At 36.7% G+C, this 19,037-nt stretch overlaps 4 protein-coding genes and 3 pseudogenes across 4 annotated transcripts; 3 read left to right on the top strand and 4 right to left on the bottom strand.

Moving 5' to 3' along the window:
• The first annotated feature begins 467 nt into the window (after nucleotides 1–467).
• On the top strand, nucleotides 468–586 carry LOC113345638 (annotated as a pseudogene).
• A 374-nt stretch (nucleotides 587–960) lies between these two features.
• Nucleotides 961–1,102, top strand: LOC113345632 (annotated as a pseudogene).
• Nucleotides 1,103–2,374: 1,272 nt separating this feature from the next.
• Nucleotides 2,375–2,492, top strand: LOC113345621 (annotated as a pseudogene).
• A 985-nt stretch (nucleotides 2,493–3,477) lies between these two features.
• LOC113345379 (EP1-like glycoprotein 2) lies at nucleotides 3,478–4,588 on the bottom strand. The gene has a single exon (XM_026589149.1). The coding sequence runs from the start codon at nucleotides 4,574–4,576 to the stop codon at nucleotides 3,551–3,553; it is 1,026 nt and encodes a 341-aa protein (XP_026444934.1). The 5' UTR covers nucleotides 4,577–4,588; the 3' UTR covers nucleotides 3,478–3,550.
• Nucleotides 4,589–4,977: 389 nt separating this feature from the next.
• Nucleotides 4,978–6,151, bottom strand: LOC113345271 (EP1-like glycoprotein 1). The gene is made up of 2 exons (XM_026589061.1): nucleotides 6,140–6,151; nucleotides 4,978–6,090 (listed from the first exon to the last, which is right to left on the bottom strand). The coding sequence occupies exons 1-2, from the start codon at nucleotides 6,149–6,151 to the stop codon at nucleotides 5,185–5,187; spliced, it is 918 nt and encodes a 305-aa protein (XP_026444846.1). The 3' UTR covers nucleotides 4,978–5,184.
• Nucleotides 6,152–13,527: 7,376 nt separating this feature from the next.
• LOC113345270 (EP1-like glycoprotein 2) lies at nucleotides 13,528–14,367 on the bottom strand. Its single transcript, XM_026589060.1, has one exon. It carries the CDS (start codon nucleotides 14,365–14,367, stop codon nucleotides 13,528–13,530), a length of 840 nt encoding a protein of 279 aa, XP_026444845.1.
• Nucleotides 14,368–14,972: 605 nt separating this feature from the next.
• LOC113345269 (EP1-like glycoprotein 2) lies at nucleotides 14,973–16,220 on the bottom strand. Its single transcript, XM_026589059.1, has one exon. The coding sequence runs from the start codon at nucleotides 16,218–16,220 to the stop codon at nucleotides 14,973–14,975; it is 1,248 nt and encodes a 415-aa protein (XP_026444844.1).
• Nucleotides 16,221–19,037: the final 2,817 nt, after the last annotated feature.

The following is a 19,037-nucleotide window of genomic DNA, read 5'->3' as shown; positions in this document are numbered from 1 at the left end:
TTTAGAACATAAGGGTCACTAAGAAACTTGCTCATTTTTCATATGAGTGAACTAAAGGTTCTTTAGTCCCACATTACTTATACTAATGATGGATGTCCCCGTTAAAAGAAGATTCTTACATTCATCCATTAGAACGGCGGTAGGGATAGGACGGGCGAACTATATTACGTTTGGCCTATGTATCTCTTTTATCCTGTATTTATCTTATTGGGCTTTTGCGCGAGTGTTAGGCCTAAAAAAACTATAATGTTTTTTATTTAATGATTATTATAATGTTTTGATGAAAAAACTATTAAAACGAGATTATTTGTTAAAAATAATCGCACCAGCACAATCTCCTCGTCGCAAGGTTTCTAACGAGTCATCATATGCCCGGATCGAAATTGTCGCGGAGATCTAACGGTCGTTAAGCTGATCGAGCCATTGCATTGGAGACATGTAAGTTCTAAACTGGTGAAGCAGTATCAATAATCGATCATACCAGCACTAATGCATCACAACCCATCAGAACTCTGTACTTAAGCGTACTTGGACGAGAATAGTAGTAAGATGGGTGACCTTTTGGAAAGTCCTCTTGTTGATTGACTTTTTTGTATTTTTTTGGCAATTTTTTTAGCATTTTTTCTTATGATGACCAGTGACTACTTAGGGAAGTGAGTAGGGATTTTTTGAAGAAAAAAACGAAATATTTATTTATGGAGGGGGCACATGCTCTATTTTAGTGAATATTCGAACAAAAAGGCCATTTAGTTGATTATTATAATGTTTTTTATTAAAAAACTATTAAAACAAGATTATATGTTCAAAATAATTCTACTAGCACAATATACTCGTCGCAAGGTTTCTAGCGAGACATCATATGCCCGGATTAGAATTTTCGCGGAAATCTAACGGTCGTTAAGCTAATCGAGCTATTGCATTGGAGACATGTTAAGTAGTAAAACTGGTGAAATAGTATCAGCAATCGATCATACCAGCACTAATGCACAAGAACATTATAATAATCAACTAAATGGCCTGTAGTAACTCTGTAGTTAAGCGTGTTTGGGAGAGAGTAGTACTAAGATGGGTGACCTCTTGCGAAGTCCTCGTGTTGATTGCCTTTTCTTTTTTTTTTTGACAATTCTTTTTAGCGTTTTTTCTTATGATGACCAGTGACTACTTAGGGAAGGGAGTAGGGATTTTTTGAGGAAAAAAAATCGAAATCTTTATTTATTGGGGGGCACATGCCCTGTTTTAGCGAAAATTCGAACAAAAAGGCCATTTAGTTGATTATTATAATGTTTTTTAATTAAAAAACTATTAAAACGAGATTATTTGTTCAAAATAATTCTACTAGCACAATATACTCGTCGAAAGGTTTCTAGCGAGACATCATATGCCCGGATCGGAAGTGTCGCGGAGATCTAACGGTCGTTAAGCTGATCGAGTCATTGCATTGGAGACATGTTAAGTAGTAAAACTGGTGAAATAATATCAGCAATCGATCATACCAGCACTAATGCACCAGAACCCATCATAACTCTGCAGTTAAGCGTGAGCGAGAGTATTACTAAGATGGGTGATCTCTTGGGAAGTCCTCGTGTTAATTTCCTTTTTTCTTTTTGGCAATTTGTTTTAGTGTTTTTTCTTATGATGACCAGTGACTACTTAGGGAAGGGAGTAGGGATTTTTTGAAGAAAAAAAAAACGAAATCTTTATTTATGGAGGGCATATGCCCTATTTTAGCGAAAAATCGAACAAAAATGCCATTTAGTTGATTATTATAATGTTTTTTCATAGAAAAACTATTAAAACGAGATCATTTGTTCAAAATAATTGCACCAGCAGAATATCCTCGTCGCAAGGTTTCTAAGGAGTCATCATATGCCCAGATCAGAATTGTCGCGGAGATCTAACGGTCGTTAAGCTAATCGAGTCATTACATTGGAGACATGTTAAGTAGTAAAACCGGTGAAATAGTATCGGCACTAATGCACCAGACCCCATTAGAAATCTGCATTTAAGCATGACCGTGCTTGGGCTAGAGTAGTACTAAGATGGGTGACCTCTTGGGAAGTCATTTGTGTAGGGATTTTTTGAGGAAAAAAAAACACGAAATCTTTATTTATGGGGCGGCACATGCCCTATTTTAGCGAAAATTCGAACAAAAAGGCCATTTAATTGATTATTATAATAATTTTTCATTCAAAAACTATTAAAACGAGATTATTTGTTCAAGATAATTGCACCAGCACAATCTCCTCGTCACAAGGTTTCTAACGAGTTATCATATGCCCGGATCAGAATCGTCGCGGAGATCTAACGGTCTTTAACCTGATCAAGTCATTGCATTAGAGACATGTTAAGTAGTAAAACTGGTGAAATAGTATCAGCAATCGATCAAAATAACACTAATGCACCAAAACCCATCAGAACTCTGCAGTTAAGCGTGCTTGGGCGAGAGTAGTACTATGATAGGTGACCTCTGGAAAGTCCCCGTATTGATTGCCTTTTTTATTTTATTTTGGTAATTTTTTTACTATTTTTTCTTATAATGACCATTTACTACTTAGGGAAGCGAGTAGGGATTTTTTGATTTTTTGAGGAAAAAAAATGAAATCTTTATTTATGGGGGAGCACATGTCTTATTTTAGCGAAAATTCGAACAAAAGGGACATTTAGTTGATTATTACAATGTTTTTTCATTAAAACAATATTATTTGTTCAAAATAATTGCACCAGCACAATCTCCTCGTCGCAAGGTGTCTAAGGAGTTATCATATGCCCGGATCAGAATTTTCGCGGAGATCTAACGGTCGTTAAGCTGATCGAGCTATTGCATTGGAGACATGTTAAGTAGTAAAACTGGTGAAATAGTATCAGCAATCGATCATACCATCACTAATGCATCATAACCCATCAGAACTTGGGGGAGAGTAGTACTAAGATGGGTGACCTCTTTGGAAGTCCTCGTGTTGATTGTTTTTTTTTTATTTTTTTCGTATTTTTTTTACGCGTTTTTTCTTATGGTGACTAGTGCTACCTAGGGAAGGTATTTACAATTCCAGAAACATAAAAAGAAATTCTAAAACCTAAATCAGAAAGTGATTTTTATTGAAAGAAGGAAAATTACTATGTAATTATAAACCTAAATTTACTCGGAAAATCTGATAAATCAGATCCAATCATAATAAATCTAGATTGGAAGAAGAAGATTTGAAAAAAAATAGGTTTGAATAATTGCTTAGAAAAAACAGTTATGTAGAGGATTTTGAGATCGAAACATCCTAACTAAAGAACTCTGTTGTGGTTCCATTATTAAAACGGGATTATTTGTACCACCATTGGGAACTTTAATAATTGCATGGTCAGATAGTTCCTTCCCGTATTTGACGATAAATTCTTTTGGAAGTTCCTGTCAATTGTCATGCATTGTGATTGTGTCATATCCAAACTGATTAAAACAAAACTGAACTTGTTGATGTACACGTAACATTTTCATATCATCATTTCAAATACAGTAAAATTTATTGATGGATTAAATGAACTACATTGTTTTACTTATTGTTCATAGATCGATCATACAACCTAAAGAACCCTTACGAGGGCAAGAACCACATATGCTCCTATCACAAAACCCAGTCAAACCACATTTTCTATACAATGCACATTCTTCCACTGTATTTCCAAAGTACTCGTAATCGACACCCCATGACATGTAATCAGGTTCTGTATTAGCTGTATGAAGTCTCAGGTTTCCATCAAACTCTATTCTAAGAAATGAATGCAAATAATTGTAATTCACTTTCTTGAGTAGAATTCTTTTAGAGGGAGCGTATTGCTTTGCAAAACCAAGGGTTAAGAAATAACTGGTAGTAAGCTCTTCCTCATGAACCGAATCGAACGTTACACTCGAAAGACCTTTTGCTTCCCAACCTGCATATTGAAGAACATTGCCTGAATTGTTCAAATATATAATCAAACCTTTTTTGTCGACCACAATACTATGTTGACCCTCTCGACCATCCGGATATGCTGTGCGACTAACGAGTTTCTCACCACCTTTCAGCGTAAGTGATTGACCTGCTAAAAGTGTATCACTTGGATGATGAAAACTCTGCCAAACAAACCTCCCATATTTATCATGAAGTACTAAATTCCCATTAGGTTGCATGGAAATACCAGTAACACCTTTGTTCGCCGTGTTAGTTTGCCAAACGATACGACCATCGACATCAGCAAGGACTAAGTTACCGTCACGGCCAAAAGTGAGAGTGGAATTTTCGCGAACTGGGTCGTTGCGATTAGCATCCCAGACAAAAGGCATCATCCATATTTTGTGTGGTGGACTTGCACCTATGGAGAGAATATATGCATTTGGACTTGAATTGTAGAAATACAGTCCGAACGGGTATGCATAAACGGCTTCTACGATACGGTAATCTGCCCAATATTCGACACTTAATCCTCCAAATTTACCCTGGTTTATGAATTGGAAAGTTTCGTTTTTAGGAACTCTTGATTGAACTAAGACACTAGAACCGAAGAGGAGAATGGATAAAAGAAGGAAATGTAGATCTATTGGAGAAGCCATGATACTTGGATAGGTTTGACAGAGAGTTTCTAGTTCTACTTATAATAATAGATTCATGGGTGCAATACAATATTAGGATAAGCTTTGACATTTCAATGGAGAAAATCTTGCCATTCTAAGGTCAACGCAATTCATGTGCAGATCATCGATTCGGACGCAATTCAAATGCATTATTAATCAGGATAAGATTTGACATACCCACCTAACTGGTGCTTTCATATTCTTAGCCGTGTTTAATTGACTTTTATTTTGTGGTGCATTCTTTTTATAATATGAAAGTTGGACGTAACAAAATCATTTGGGAGATTCTTATTGCAATCTCAACTCTCAAGAACCCTTGTTATAATCAAGATTTTCATCCAACAGTTGACTAAATTTTTATGTCTTAACTAAATTTTTATTATATCGACACCCATACATGCATGAGCCATTAGCTGTCTTTACACTGGAGCTACAAATTATCACAAAACAAGGTTATATAACTCCTGTGCTGCATGCAGAAAAGAAAGCAGGCCACTATCTTGCAACTCTTACTTGGTTGTACTTCATATTCTGATCGTACAACCTAATGAACCGTTAGTATGGCAGGCGCTACATGAGATTACATGCTAATATGCACATTCTTTCACAGTAGTACCAAAGACTGCCTCTTTAATCCAGTAAAAGTCATTACCAGGATACAAATATAAGGTGTAGAGTTTCAGATTGCCATCTGATTCTAGTCTTATAAATGAATGTTGAAAGTTGTATGGAATATCTGTACGGACCCAATCTCCAAAATAAACTTTCTTAAGTATAACTCTTCGCTGTAGTGGTAGTACCGGAGGAAGAGGCTCCTCTGGCGCCGGAGCTGGGGCTTGCTCGAGATCAGTCCCCGGTTGTGGGGATGGAGGAACACTGCTACACTTGATGTTTGCTTGTTTCAGGTTTGGGAAGCCAAAAGTTAAAATATAAGTAGCAGCAATGGGATGATCTTGTTGAATTGAATCAAATTTGACACTTAAAGCACCCTTTGCTTCCCAACCTCCATACTGAAGAAGTGCACCTGAACTGTTTTTATACATAATGAATCCTTTATTGTTAATCACAATACTGTAAGGACCATCACGAGCATCTCGATTTGATGTACGGCTAACAAGTCTATTAGTTTTACCGTTGACCTTAAGTGACTGACCTACTAAGAGGGTATCAGTTGGATAATCAAAACTCTGCCAGATAAATCTCCCATATTTATCATGAAGTACTAAATTCCCATTAGACTTCAAGGATATGCCTGTAACCCCTTTGTCAGCAGTGTTAGTTTGCCAAGGTATACGACCATCGATATCTGCCAGAACTAAGTTACCATTTTCGCCGAATGTGAGAGTAGCATTATCCCCGACAGGGTTGTTTCTGTTAGCATCCCAAACCCAAGACATTATGTCCTGGTCGGAAGTCCAAGCAGAACCCATGGCAAGAATATATGCGTTATCTGTGGTGTTATAGAAATATAATCCGAACCCTGTGCTCTTAGTCTACTTTCATATATGTGACGGTAATCCGCCCAATATTCGACGATCAAACCGGAATAATCATCTGGCTGGTTTATGATTTGGAAAGTTTCGTTTGCTGGAACTCTTGACTGAATTTGGACAGAAGAACAAAGGAGGATAATGAATAGTAGAAGAAAATGGAGAAGAATTGGAGGAGTCATGAATTAAAGGTTTTATGTGCTGTGTATGAGTGAAATGTTCATCATCAGAATGTTTCTATTTATAAATATTTTAGCTGCAAAACAATAGGATGAGATTCGCATTTCAATGGAGCTATTTTCGGGTCAAACAAGAAAGCCTAAGAAGCATGTACAAGCTTGTAACGTACTAAACCAACATGTGCAAGTCATCTATCCCAATGCGGTATTGCCAAACTTAATAGCTTAAAAGTTATGCTTCCGTATTACATACCATAGTCTATAAAGTAAGGACTATCGATTCAAGAGAAATGAAATGAGATAAGAAATTTGATGTGGTTCAGTCAACTCGACTTACTTCCACCGACAAAATCTTGAAGGGTGAAATGTTCTCTGAACTGATTAAACTGGGATGATTTACGATTTACAATTACGACGTTACTCTTTTATTTATAGAGCGAATAAAATATATAATTAAGATATTATTTTATTCTTGATAATATATCCTAATAAATTAAATATACTCTAATTAACTAGAATACATAAAATATAAGACATAAACTACATATTTCCGACATCTAGAAAACTACCTAAAATACGTAAGATATGTGTTAGAGCATTGCTCGGTTGAACCCGCATGCATTGCTATCTCAAGCATGTTTGTTAATGTTAGTGATCATAACTATAAGTCTTGATTTCTGGTATACTATAGCTAAGTCTTGGACTAGGATAGAAAGTGTAGTTGAGCTCAGGAACTCCATGGCAATTCATCATACAAGACGAAGAACTACTTAAGGAACCGGTGGAACTTTATCAACAAAAATGTATGTGGAGACTTGAACTTATCTATCACTCAAAAGTCTATCTACTCTATCTCTTATCTTGAGACAAAAGTCGTTTTGCTATATATATAGACTTTGATTATATACATTTGCTATTTCGAGCCGAGTTTATCTCGCCTATCTATTTCTCGAAATATGTGTTGGTAAGCTTTCGCTTTAACCAAGTTCATCTTTACCTAGTGACGAAAGTCATGTTATGTCTCAGTCACTTTGAAAATTGTTTTGACGAAAAATAGTTTGTGAATAACAACTATATAACGTTCTCTAAGAATGTTTCAATGATTGAAACGAGAGTTTAGATTATATAATCATTGATGGATATAAGCATTTTTGTGGAAACACATATATGTATAAGTCCTTATTCCTTGAAACGAAATTTGCGAACTTTGTTGATCAAGAGAACCGGAACAATAGCCGCGAACCCAGTCCGCGAACTGGCGGAAGTTCTCGACCCGAGAAAATTTGCTGGAGTTTGAGAACTCCTTCCGGGAACTTAAGTCCGCGAACCCAGTCCACGAACTTGAGTTGGTTATATCTAAAGACGATTGTTTGTGAACTCATGTTTATGTAAACTAAGGAATGCAATTGCAAACCGGGGTTTTTCTGCATTTGCGGTTTCTTCGTTAACAAAGTTCTGGTATCTGTGTTATTTCAATTTCCACATTATATTGTTTATCTTTATAATTGAAATATCACAGGTTGTACGTTAGAATCAATCAATTAGAAATACAACCTTTGGTTGTTGATTAATATTGATTGATACTTGAACATTGGTCTTTGGTACCGTTCAAGTGTTTTCTTTTGTATTCAATTAGACTCGCAGGTTTCTATTTGCTTGATTAAGAATTGAATCGATAAAGAGAGATATTATAAATCTTTTATATACTGTTATCTAGATTGAGTCTGACTGTCTAGTTCATTCTATGGAAAGTATATTGGAGTTAGTCCAAAGAGGTTGCTAAGCGAAATATTGGATGTGGTTGTTGTACCCCCATTTTTTCATCAGTGATTCATCAAAAACAACATGATTCGAGCAACATTCATCAGCCCAAGACAAGTAAGAGGATACACTTGCATTGGTCACAACATTGAATACAAATGTTCTGCTAGTGTCAAAATGCGAGGATACACTTGAAGTGTACAATGCTGAAAATTTGACTGAAGAGGAGGTACGAGGTCTAATGTTATGGCTAAAAATCATATCATGAATGGTTTGGAAGATGCGATGTATGATTTTTACAACGCTAAAGATAATTTCATTGCTTATGATTTGTGGACTGTGTTAGAAGCAAAATACCAAGCTGAGACTGCATGAAGCAAAAAAAATTGGTAGAAAAGTTTATGGAGTTCAAGATGACGAATGATAAGTATGTTGTTGATCAGTTCCTCGAACTTCAACAAATCATTAACGAAATTCTTGCTGAACGTATGGTCATTGATGAGACATTTCAGGTATCTGCGGTGATTGAGAAGTTACCATCTTCTTGGTCAGAGTATAAGAAAAAGCTGAGACATGACACTGGGGAGATCAACATGGTTGAATTGGGAAAGAAGATTTAAGTGGAAGATATGTTGTGCACCAAAGACGAGAACGTGTCATCTGCAAGGGACATGGCTAACAAGGCTCATATGTATGAACACAAGTCATCCAAAGCTAGAAAAGGTGACAACAACATTCGCAACTCGAAGCATGGACCTAACAAGAAAGGTACGTTTCGTAAACCAGAATCTAGCGTTATTAAAATTAAGGGTCCTTGTTGGGTGTGTGGAAATATTGTTCATATGGCAGTTCACTGTAGGAAACGTAAGGATAAGAAGAATAATGCTAACTTGTTTGAGAAGAGCAAAGACAAATTTTCTGTTGTGGTATCTGAAGTTAATTTGGTGAACAATATGATGAATTAGTGGGTAGACTCTGGAGATACCAAGCATGTTTGTGGGAACAAAGACCTGTTCACCTCCTACCAGAGGGTAGGGGAAGGAGAAAAACTCTATATGAGTAAATCATCTGCGTTAGAGGTTGCAGGGAAAGAAAAGGTCGGTCTGAAGATCACATATGGAAATAGTCTCACATTGAATGAAGTTCTTCATGTTCCAGACATCTGCAAAAATCTTGTTTCTTGTTTTGTTTTAGATGATAAGGGTTTTAAGTTACAATTGAGTCTGCAAAACTTATAGTAACTAAGGGAAATAATTATGTGGGTAAGGGTTATAAGACTGGGGGTCTATATAAACTTAATGTTACCTGTCCTGAATTGAAATTGAATTATTCTTCTGCTTACTTGTGTGTGTCATTGAACGTTTGGCATGGTATACTTGGTCATATAAACTATAAATCAATGCATAAACTGAATGGCATATGCTTCATACCCAAATTCACTTTAGATAAAAATCATAAGTGTGAGATTTGCGTAGAATCGAAGCATGCTAAGAAATCATTCAATAAGAATGTCCAGAGAAACTCTAAACCCTTAGATTTAACCACTCAGACCTAGTTGATATGAAGTCAGTTCAAACAAGAGGTGGTAAGAATTGGTTTATTACTGTTATAGATGATTGTACGAAGTACTGCCATGTTTACTTACTTAGAGGAAAGGATGATTCCTTAGCATCCTTTAAGATATATAAACGTGAAGTCGAAAACTAATTGAACACTACCATTAAAACTATTAGGGTCTGACCATGGTGGTGAGTATTAAATTTCCACAGGAGATTTATGTGAAGAACATGGCATAATACAGGAGACTACAACCCCTTATTCACCTCAATCCAGTGGTGTAGCTGAGGTAAGAACCGTACCCTTAAGGATATGATGAATTCCATGTTTATTAGTTCAGGATTACCTTCGAATTTGTTAGGGGAGGTTATCCTCTCCTCTAATAACATCCTGAACAAAGTTCCCTTTAAAGGATCAGATAAAACTCCATATGAATTATGGAAAGGTAGACAACCATCTTATGATTACTTCAAAGTGTGGGGGTGCTTGGAAAAGGTGGCATCCCTCCTCCTAAGAAAAATAAGATACGGCCCAAAACCGTTGATTATGTTTTTATAGGGTATCCTAAGCATTGTAGTGGTCATAAGTTTATGTTTGTGAGTTCTGAAATTTCTGACATAGGGTTGAATACTATTATGGAGTCTAGGGATGCTGAGTTTTTTGAGAATGTTTTTCCTTTAAAACATGACTCTCGTAAGAGATGTATTGATAATCCCCTGGACTTTCCTTCAACTAGTCAGTATTTACCTTTAGAGGAAGATGAACCAGAAGTATAACCTAGAAGAGGTAAAAGGGCTAAAACTAAGAAAACCTATCCTGGTTGCATTACATACCTAGCCGAGTCTGATCCTCAGATTTATAGAGAAGCCATGACTTGTCCAGAAGCTCCATGGTGGAAAGAAGCTTCCATTAGTAAAATGGATTCCTTTCGAGAAAATGGTACTTTTGAACTTGTAGATTTACCTCCAGGGTGTAATGCCATAGGTTATAAATGGATTTTCAAGAATAAACGTAAGATAGATGGAACTATTGAAAAATACAAGGGTAGGCTGTATCTAAAGGCTACAAACAAATATAAGGTATAGATTTCTTTGACACATATTCACCAGTGAGTAGAATTAGCTCCATTAGGATGTTAATTGCTATAGCTTCTTTCCATAATCTAGAGATACATCAAATGGATGTAAATACATCGTTTCTTAATGGTGAGTTAGATGAAGAAATTTATATGGAACAACCTGAGGGCTTTCTAGTTAGAGGTTGTGAAAAAAAAGTTTGTAAACTGGTTAAGTCTTTGTATGGATTGAAACAAGCACCTAAACAGTGGCATGAGAAATTTGATCATGTGATGATTTCTAGTAGTTTTAGAATTAATGAATCTGATAAGTGTGTTTGTACTAAACTTGTCAAGGATGCATGTGTGATTGTATGCTTGTATGTTGATGATATGCTTATCTAGGTACAAACATGGATGTTATTAGTTCCACTAAGAAACTGTTGAATGTGAAATTTTACATGAAAGACTTAGGCCCCGCTGATGTCATATTAGGGATGAAGATTAAAAAAACTTATAACGTTTATAGTCTGGGTCAGTCTCATTATGTTGAATCCATACTTAATAAATATAATCAGTTTAACTGTAAACCTTTGTGTATCAGTATGATTCTAAGTGTCATCTCAAGAAGAATAAGGGTGTAGGAGTTAACCAAATTGAATACTCGAGAGTCATAGGAAGTCTGATGTCTTTGATGAATTGTGCGAGACCAGACATTACTTATGCTGTGAGTAGGTTAAGCAGGTATACTTGTAATCCAGGGCAGATGCATTGGGATGCGCTTATTAGTGCCGAGGTATTTAAAGTTCACAATGACCTTTTGTTTGAATTACGAAGGGTACCCTGCCGTCCTTGAGGGATTGTGCGATGCAAACTGGATAGCAGATTCAGAAGAGTCTAAGTCTACAAGTAGATATGTTTTGACTCGAGCAGGTGCATCTGTATCTTGGAAGATTTCCAAACAGACATGTATAGCTCGTTCCACTATGGAGTCGGAGTTTATTGCGTTAGATAAAGCAGGAGAGGAGGTCGAATGGCTAAGAAACCTTTTAGAAGATATTCCTCTCTGGCATATGCCTGTGCCAGCTATATTTATACATTGTGACAGAAAATCTACGATAGGTAGAGCTGTGAATAGCTTCTACAATAAAAAGTTTATACAAATGCGTAGAAGACATGACTCTTTGAAAATATTAATCTCAACTGGCGTTATTTCCATAAATTGGACAAGATCCAAGGATAATATCGCGGACCCTTTGACGAAAGGTTTGTCCAAGGAGATAGTTAGTAAAGCATCGATCGGGATGGGTCTTAGGCTCAATAATTAAACTTGCCATGAAGGATACTCAACCTTGCTGATTGGAGATTCCAAGATCAAGATTTCGAATAAGACAACTAATTTGTCGCAGGTAAAGGTAAACACTATCAGAGAATTTCATTCTCTGTCCCTTCCCTATGGTGTTGATGTGATTGCGTGACTGCATGTGGAGGATGACTTTTAAATACGTCTTAATGAGTTCCATAGTTTCAATTTAAGATTGAAGTGGGGTGTAGAAGTAAACACTCTTGATGGAACTCACCTATCTGAATGTGAAAGTGGGGCGCTTCCTATGAGAATTGAGCCGATTCTCTAGAGCATTATGAGAAACAGGATATGTCCAGCGCCAAATTGGACAAAACAGCACGAACTTAGCAACGCCAAGAGGATATCATACGTGGTTGTTGTTGCGAATTACACCAACGCTATCAGTTCAAGACTAGGTTCATTGTTTAGAAAGTAGTTCTGGTAACTTCTCACTAAGTAAGGGTTCAAGACCTCATGGACACCTTTGCCTAAATGGTATTTTCCTTACTCTGATTTTTTCGTTTTCTGTGGTTTCATTCATGTGAGGGATTGTTGGAGAAAATGAGTTTTAATAAAAGGTTTTATGGTCTTGGTGTGGTTTGATCTAATGACCCATGGGTGGAGCGGGTGAGCAAAAATCATACTCTTATGTATGTATTGTAAAACGTGGGTGGAGCGGGTGGGCAAAAATCATACTCTTATGTATGTATTGTAAAACGTGGGTGGAGCGGGTGGGCAAAAATACATGTTTTGACCCATGCGATATGCGCGTATGTCATATACCGAGTCCCTTTTCTACACGGATTTATTTTTTGGCGAGTTTTCTTTAGGAAATTAATTCTTAAGAGTTTTATTTATGGGTAAATTCTTTTACGTGTTTTACTTGTTTTCGAATAAAACCAAAATGTAAATTGATTTGCAAGTATTACATACAACTCGAAAATCTGTTTTAAAAACACAGTAGAAGCAATTCTTTTTATCATCTTCTTCCTTTGTTTGTGCGGCGTTTTACTTCCATCCACGTTGCTGAGTTCAAGAGTGGGTAACTTGCGTTGTGCTAACTCAAGTTATATCGGGCAGTCTTATCATGGACACATCTTCGCTGTGAGGGGTTTAGCATTACTCAACTCGAATATACCCGTGAACTAATGTGTTAAGGGCAACTTGTTGAATCTGTGATTCTGCCCACATCAAGGTGTTTTGGTAGAATTATTTTAGATTAATTCTTTATATATCTAACGTGTTGTTCATTGTTGCAAGATCCAACAAAATACTTGATCAATTAGCACAAGTAAGTAATGCAAATATTTATTGAGCTGACACAAGTAGTTGACACTAACAACACTCATACATACAGGAGCCATGAGCGATTTCAACATTCTTTTTAATGCAATTTTAAAACCTACGACGAGCGATTTATTAATCAAACGAGGAGGAAATAAATCTTACCTCCAACAGAGAAGAAAGAAAAAAAAAAGACATTTATTGAAAACAACAACGTATACCATAAATCATACTGGCTGATCTAATTGTAGCTCCCCATTTTATGCACATTCTTTCACAGTATCACGGAAGGATGCTTCTTCGATCCAAAAGAACATATTACCAGTATACAGATACAAGGTGTAAAGTCTTAGGGTTCCATCTGATCCTAACCTGATAAATGAATGCTTAAAATTGTACGCCTGTCCTGGGATTATCGAATCTCCAATATAAACTTTCTCAAGTATAACTCTGCGCTGTCGTGGTAGAACCGGAGGAAGAGGCTCCTCTGGCGCCGGGGCTGGGGCCGCACTGAGATCAGTCCCCGGTTGAGGGGATGGAGCAACACTGCTGCAGTTGAGGTTTGCTTGTTTTTGTGTTCCAAAGCCTAGAGTTAAGAAGTAAGTAGCGGCAATGGGATTATCATGTTGAATTGAATTAAATTTTACACTTAAAGCACCCTTTGCTTCCCAACCTCCATACTGAACAAGTGCACCTGAACTGTTGTGATACATTATGAACCCTCTACGGTTAATGACCATACTGTAAGGACCATCACGAGCATCTCGATCTGATGTACGGCTAACAAGTCTATTAGTTTTACCGTTGACCTTAAGTGACTGACCTACCAAGAAGGTATCAGTTGGATAATCAAAACTCTGCCAGACAAATCTCCCATATTTGTCATGAAGTACTAAATTCCCGTTAGACTTCAAGGATATTCCTGTAACACCTTTGTCAGCGGTGTTAGTTTGCCAAGCTATACGACCATCGACATCTGCCAGAACTAAGTTGCCATTTATGCCGAATGTGAGAGTAGCATTATCTCCGACAGGGTTGTTTCTGTTAGCATCCCAAACCCAGTACATGAGGTCATTGTCGGCAGTCCAAGCGGAACCCATGCCAAGAATATATGCGTTATCTGTAGTGTTATAGAAATATAACCCGAACGCCTCTGCTCTTAGTCTGCTTTCATATATGTTCCGGTATTCCGCCCGGTATTCAACATTCTAACCAACATACTCATCTGGCTGGTTTATGATTTGGAAAGTTTCGTTTGCCGGAACTCTCGACTGGATTTGGACAGTAGAACAAAGGAGGATAATGGATAATAGAAGAAAATGGAGAAGAATACTGGGAGAAGCCATGAAAAAGGTTTTATGTGGTGTGTGTGAGTGAAATGTTGATCATCAGAGTGCTTCTATTTATAAATACTTTAGCTGCAATGACAATAGGTTGAGATTCGCATTTCAGCGGAGCTGTTTTCGGGTCAAACAAGAAAGCCTTAAGCATGGCCAAGTCTGTGACGTACTAAGCCAACATGTGCAAGTCATTTGTCCCAATGCAATATTGCCAAACTTGTAACTTAAAAGTGATGGATCCGCATTATCGGGCACATGTCTCCATACTATGGATTGACTTGCTAATATGCGGTTGCAAGAAATAACAACAAGCATTTAATAATGATCTCCAGCAAGAAAGACTCGCTAAGAAGATAAATCATTCTTCATGTCTTGATCATACAACCTGATTGCATAGCAGGAGGGCAACCGTTACAATTCGAGCACCACCGAAGAGATAATGCACTGCATTTTGATAATCCGAATGAGCAACATTTTGATGGAAATAAACACTCTTCCACAGTATCTAAGAAAAATGCATATGTTTCGGTCCACCACGTATGATTGTTTGGATAGGCAAACAAGGTGTAAATCCTTAGGTTTCCATCCGGATCTAGCCTAAGAAAGGAATATTTAAGATCTGCTTTCACTCCCATAAATCTAGTGTCTCCAAAATAAACTCTGGCAAGTATGATCCTCCGCTGTAGTGGTCGGATCTGAGGAAGAGCCACCTTGAACTCTGGAGTCGGAGTCTCCGGTGCAGGAGGAGGACCTGGTAGCCTTCTTTTATATCTTGTAGCCTGATCCACAACTGGTGGTGGTTGGGAAGGTGGAGAGGTAGTGTTTGCAGCTTGTTTTATGTTTGCAAAACCCAAGGTTACAAAATAAGTAACAATAGCAGGTTCATCTTGTTGAACCGAATCAAATGTTACACTATGAAGACCGTCAGCTTCCCAACCTGCATATCCGTAAAGAGGATTGCCAGATTTATTAAGATACATTATGAACCCCTTTTTTCCAATCACAATACTCTCCTCTCCGTCCCGGCTCTCCCAAAAGTTTGCACGACTAACGAGTCTCTTGGTACGGCTGTGCTTGAGTGATTGACCAGCTAAAATGCCATCACTTGGATAATCAAAACTCTGCCAGACAAATCTCCCCTTACGATCATGAAGTACTAAATTCCCGCTAGGCTGCATGGAAATGCCGGTAACACCTTTGTCGGCTGTATTAGTTTGCCAAACTATACGACCATCGAAATTAGCGAGGACTAAATTACCATCACTTCCAAAAGTGAGAGTAGAATTTTCACCAACAGGGTCGTTTCGGTTAGCCATCCAAACCCACGCCATAAACTGTCCGGAGGGATCGCCGCCGCTTATGCCAAGAACAAGTTTGTTAGCACGCCGTAAACCAATGGTATAGAAATATAGTCTGAAGGGGTATGAAGATAGGCCTACATAGCGGTAACCATTAGCGTACCAATTATCTTCAGCAGTACCATCATCAAACTTACCTTGGTTTATGAAATTGAAAGTTTTATCTTTAGGAACAACGGATTGAACTAGAACAGTACTAGAGCAAAGGACAATGAGTAATAGAAGAAGGAAATGCGGAGAAATTGGAGGAGCCATTCGTGTTATGCATATGAAAGAGTGCATCTAGCTACATATTTATAGATTCAATGACTAGAATGCAATAACAATAGAATACCTAATTAAGAAGCACTTGTTACGCTTGAAGCACACTTAGGTAACATGTGCAAATAATCATTTCAAGCTAAGAAGCACTTGCTACGATAATCAAGTTGGATGTTGGAGGGGTTTTTTATTGGCAATTGGAAAATGGAGAAGTAAGCAAGTTAAACCAAGTGCCAAAAGCACGCAAAATGAAGTGTGACCAATGTAGTCAATTTCGTTCTTACCGGCCGATATATCGGCGATATTACCGGTGGTAGAGTGAAACGGAAACCAGAATATCGCGATACGATATTTTCCTATATCGGCCGGTACATGCGAAAATGGTACGAGCGAAATATCTGATATTTGATATTTTCAGGATTTTCTGTGAACTATCAGGGTAATATTGGAATTCTAGCTGAAGGGAAGAGATGAAACCCCTAAATTCCATCGAATATTCAGCCAAAACATTTTTCTTTGCAGCCGAAAAAATTTCTTGCAGCTGAAAAAACTCTTCTTCTCAATCTTAATGGCGAGATTCAATTGATTTTTCTTTTACTAATAAGAGGTTAGTTTTGATTATTAATCTCTTCTTTTGATGTACATTTTTTTTCCTTTGTTTGATTATTAGTCTCTTCTAATTGTTATGTGATGAATTTATGTATTAAATCTTATATATGTTTTTCGTAGATTTTCTTCTTTTGGTGGTCTTGTCTTTTAGTTGTTCCGATCTAAAACAGAAGATAATGAGTTATTTTTTTGGTTTATTTCACTGTATTGATTTCTTTTCTGATGCACATCAGCTGAAACCTTAGCAGTCTGTGATGTAGTACATCTTTATGTTGGATCAACAATGACTGTTGATCCCTTGCGTATGGATCAACAGTGACTATTGATCCCTTGCGTCTATTTTAGTTTATTTGCTTCGCAAGTCCTTTACTTTCCTAGTTTGGGTAGAATTCCTTTATTATGTTTTTAGTCGGTCATGCTAGCCTATATAAGGGCTAAGCCTTCTTGTTTAAAGAACACATCTTATTATCAATATTATTATTATCAATTTGATTATCAATCTTTAAACCTTAGAATCTTGATCCTTGAATCAGTTTTCTTATTAAGTTTCTGACGAAACTTAAATATCCATTTCAATCCTGTTCTGTGCTACATTAGTTGGTATCAGATATAGAGTTTTTAGATTTTTATCTAAAAACAGATCCTTTACACAGCTTCCGCAACAAACTCAAAACCCTAAAACTTTTATATTTCATCATCTTTACAATGGCTGATATTGAAGAACTTTTGAAGTCCTTTACACTACGGGAAAAATCATCATTGACGACTACATATTAGAGTTGTAGTACCCCTACGACAACTCCATTTTATGCATTGTGGAAGGGGGGTATTGTAGAAAGTCCAAGCTTTTCTACAATGCTTGACTAAGAGTTGTAAAGAGTGATGTGATTCATGGTTCGAAAATATTTTGCCAAAGTTGTGATTCTCTTTCGATTTTTTTTTGAAATCCTAACACAACTCTTGCTTGTGTTGTAGGACTATCTTGGACAACAAAGGATGCGTATCGTACAAATATGTAACACAACACTTGTTAAAATTGTAGGACTATCTTGGACAATGAAGGATGTGTATGGTACAAATATGTAACACGACATTTGTTAAAATTGCAGAACTATCTTGGACAACCTAGGATGTGTATCATAGAAATGTGTAACAACTCTTATTAGTATTATGAATAAGATTTGCACTACACTTGTTAGAGTTGTAGAACTATCTTGGACAACACCTAATTTGTGTAGTTGAAATATGGAACACAACTCTTATCAGAAGTTGTGTGCATAAAACTTTTTCTAAAAAAAATTATAGCTGAAACCGAATTGCCAAAAGTATTTCACATTCACATTAAGCTGCCAGTATAACACATTTACATTCATTCAAATGACCATTTATTTAAATTATAATGAAATGAAACCTGCATCCATACATCCAAATGACCATTTATGTAAAAATAAATATTCATTGTACAATTCATCAGTTAGCACTTAACTTTAAAAAAAATATCCAAGTCTACAAGTCCTAGCTAATGGTTCTAATGTGTCTTGGATACAATTGTAAAGCAAACCAGCAAATCCTGAATTTCCACAACTTGTAGTTTGCTTTTTGCCCAGATTGGATAGATGCAGTTGGAGGTTACTTAGTAATTAATACCTGTGGAATTTCCAAGAGATTCAAACAAGTTAGTTTTCTCAAAAATTACTCCAACAAAATCCCTTCAAGAAAATGAAAAAGATTGTAGCAGATAGTTAGAAAGAGACAGAAGTGCATGTCATACAATAAAAAAAATTATTCGAGTTCAGTTCCAACTTCCAAGGGAACTAGCTAATTTCATTGAGGCTCTCCATTGCTTTCTTTGGGAACATCTGAATCTGTGACTGACAAAACACAAAGAGACAAAAGAACAAGAATTAGAAATGCACAAGCCAAACATAGGTGGCTTATACAAATGGAACACAAACCAAATGCAGTAATATAAATTTTAAGCCAACTACATAAATTTAGCAATATTCAAGGACAATTAGATGTATTTCGACATACGCAGAAAACAATCATACTGCAAACTCTATGAGTTTGATAGAAACGTTTAAAAACGGAAAGAAAGAAGTTAAATGTACAGTACATCCATAAAAATCAAATAATGGCACAAAGTAAAACTCATCCAAATTCAAAATCCATAAAATAAATGCAGCCTTTTACCTTGTGGTC

The sequence above is a fragment of the Papaver somniferum genome, unplaced genomic scaffold (genome assembly GCF_003573695.1).
Source record: "Papaver somniferum cultivar HN1 unplaced genomic scaffold, ASM357369v1 unplaced-scaffold_81, whole genome shotgun sequence".
Taxonomy (NCBI): Eukaryota; Viridiplantae; Streptophyta; class Magnoliopsida; order Ranunculales; family Papaveraceae; genus Papaver; species Papaver somniferum.
This window is presented reverse-complemented; position numbering and strand designations above follow the sequence as displayed.

What these genes read in the sequence shown, in the direction of transcription:
- LOC113345379 (XM_026589149.1), bottom strand. Translation starts at nt 4,576, where the DNA reads ATGGCTTCTCCAATAGATCTACATTTCCTTCTTTTATCCATTCTCCTC.
- LOC113345270 (XM_026589060.1), bottom strand. Translation starts at nt 14,367, where the DNA reads ATGGGTTCCGCTTGGACTGCCGACAATGACCTCATGTACTGGGTTTGG.
- LOC113345269 (XM_026589059.1), bottom strand. Translation starts at nt 16,220, where the DNA reads ATGGCTCCTCCAATTTCTCCGCATTTCCTTCTTCTATTACTCATTGTC.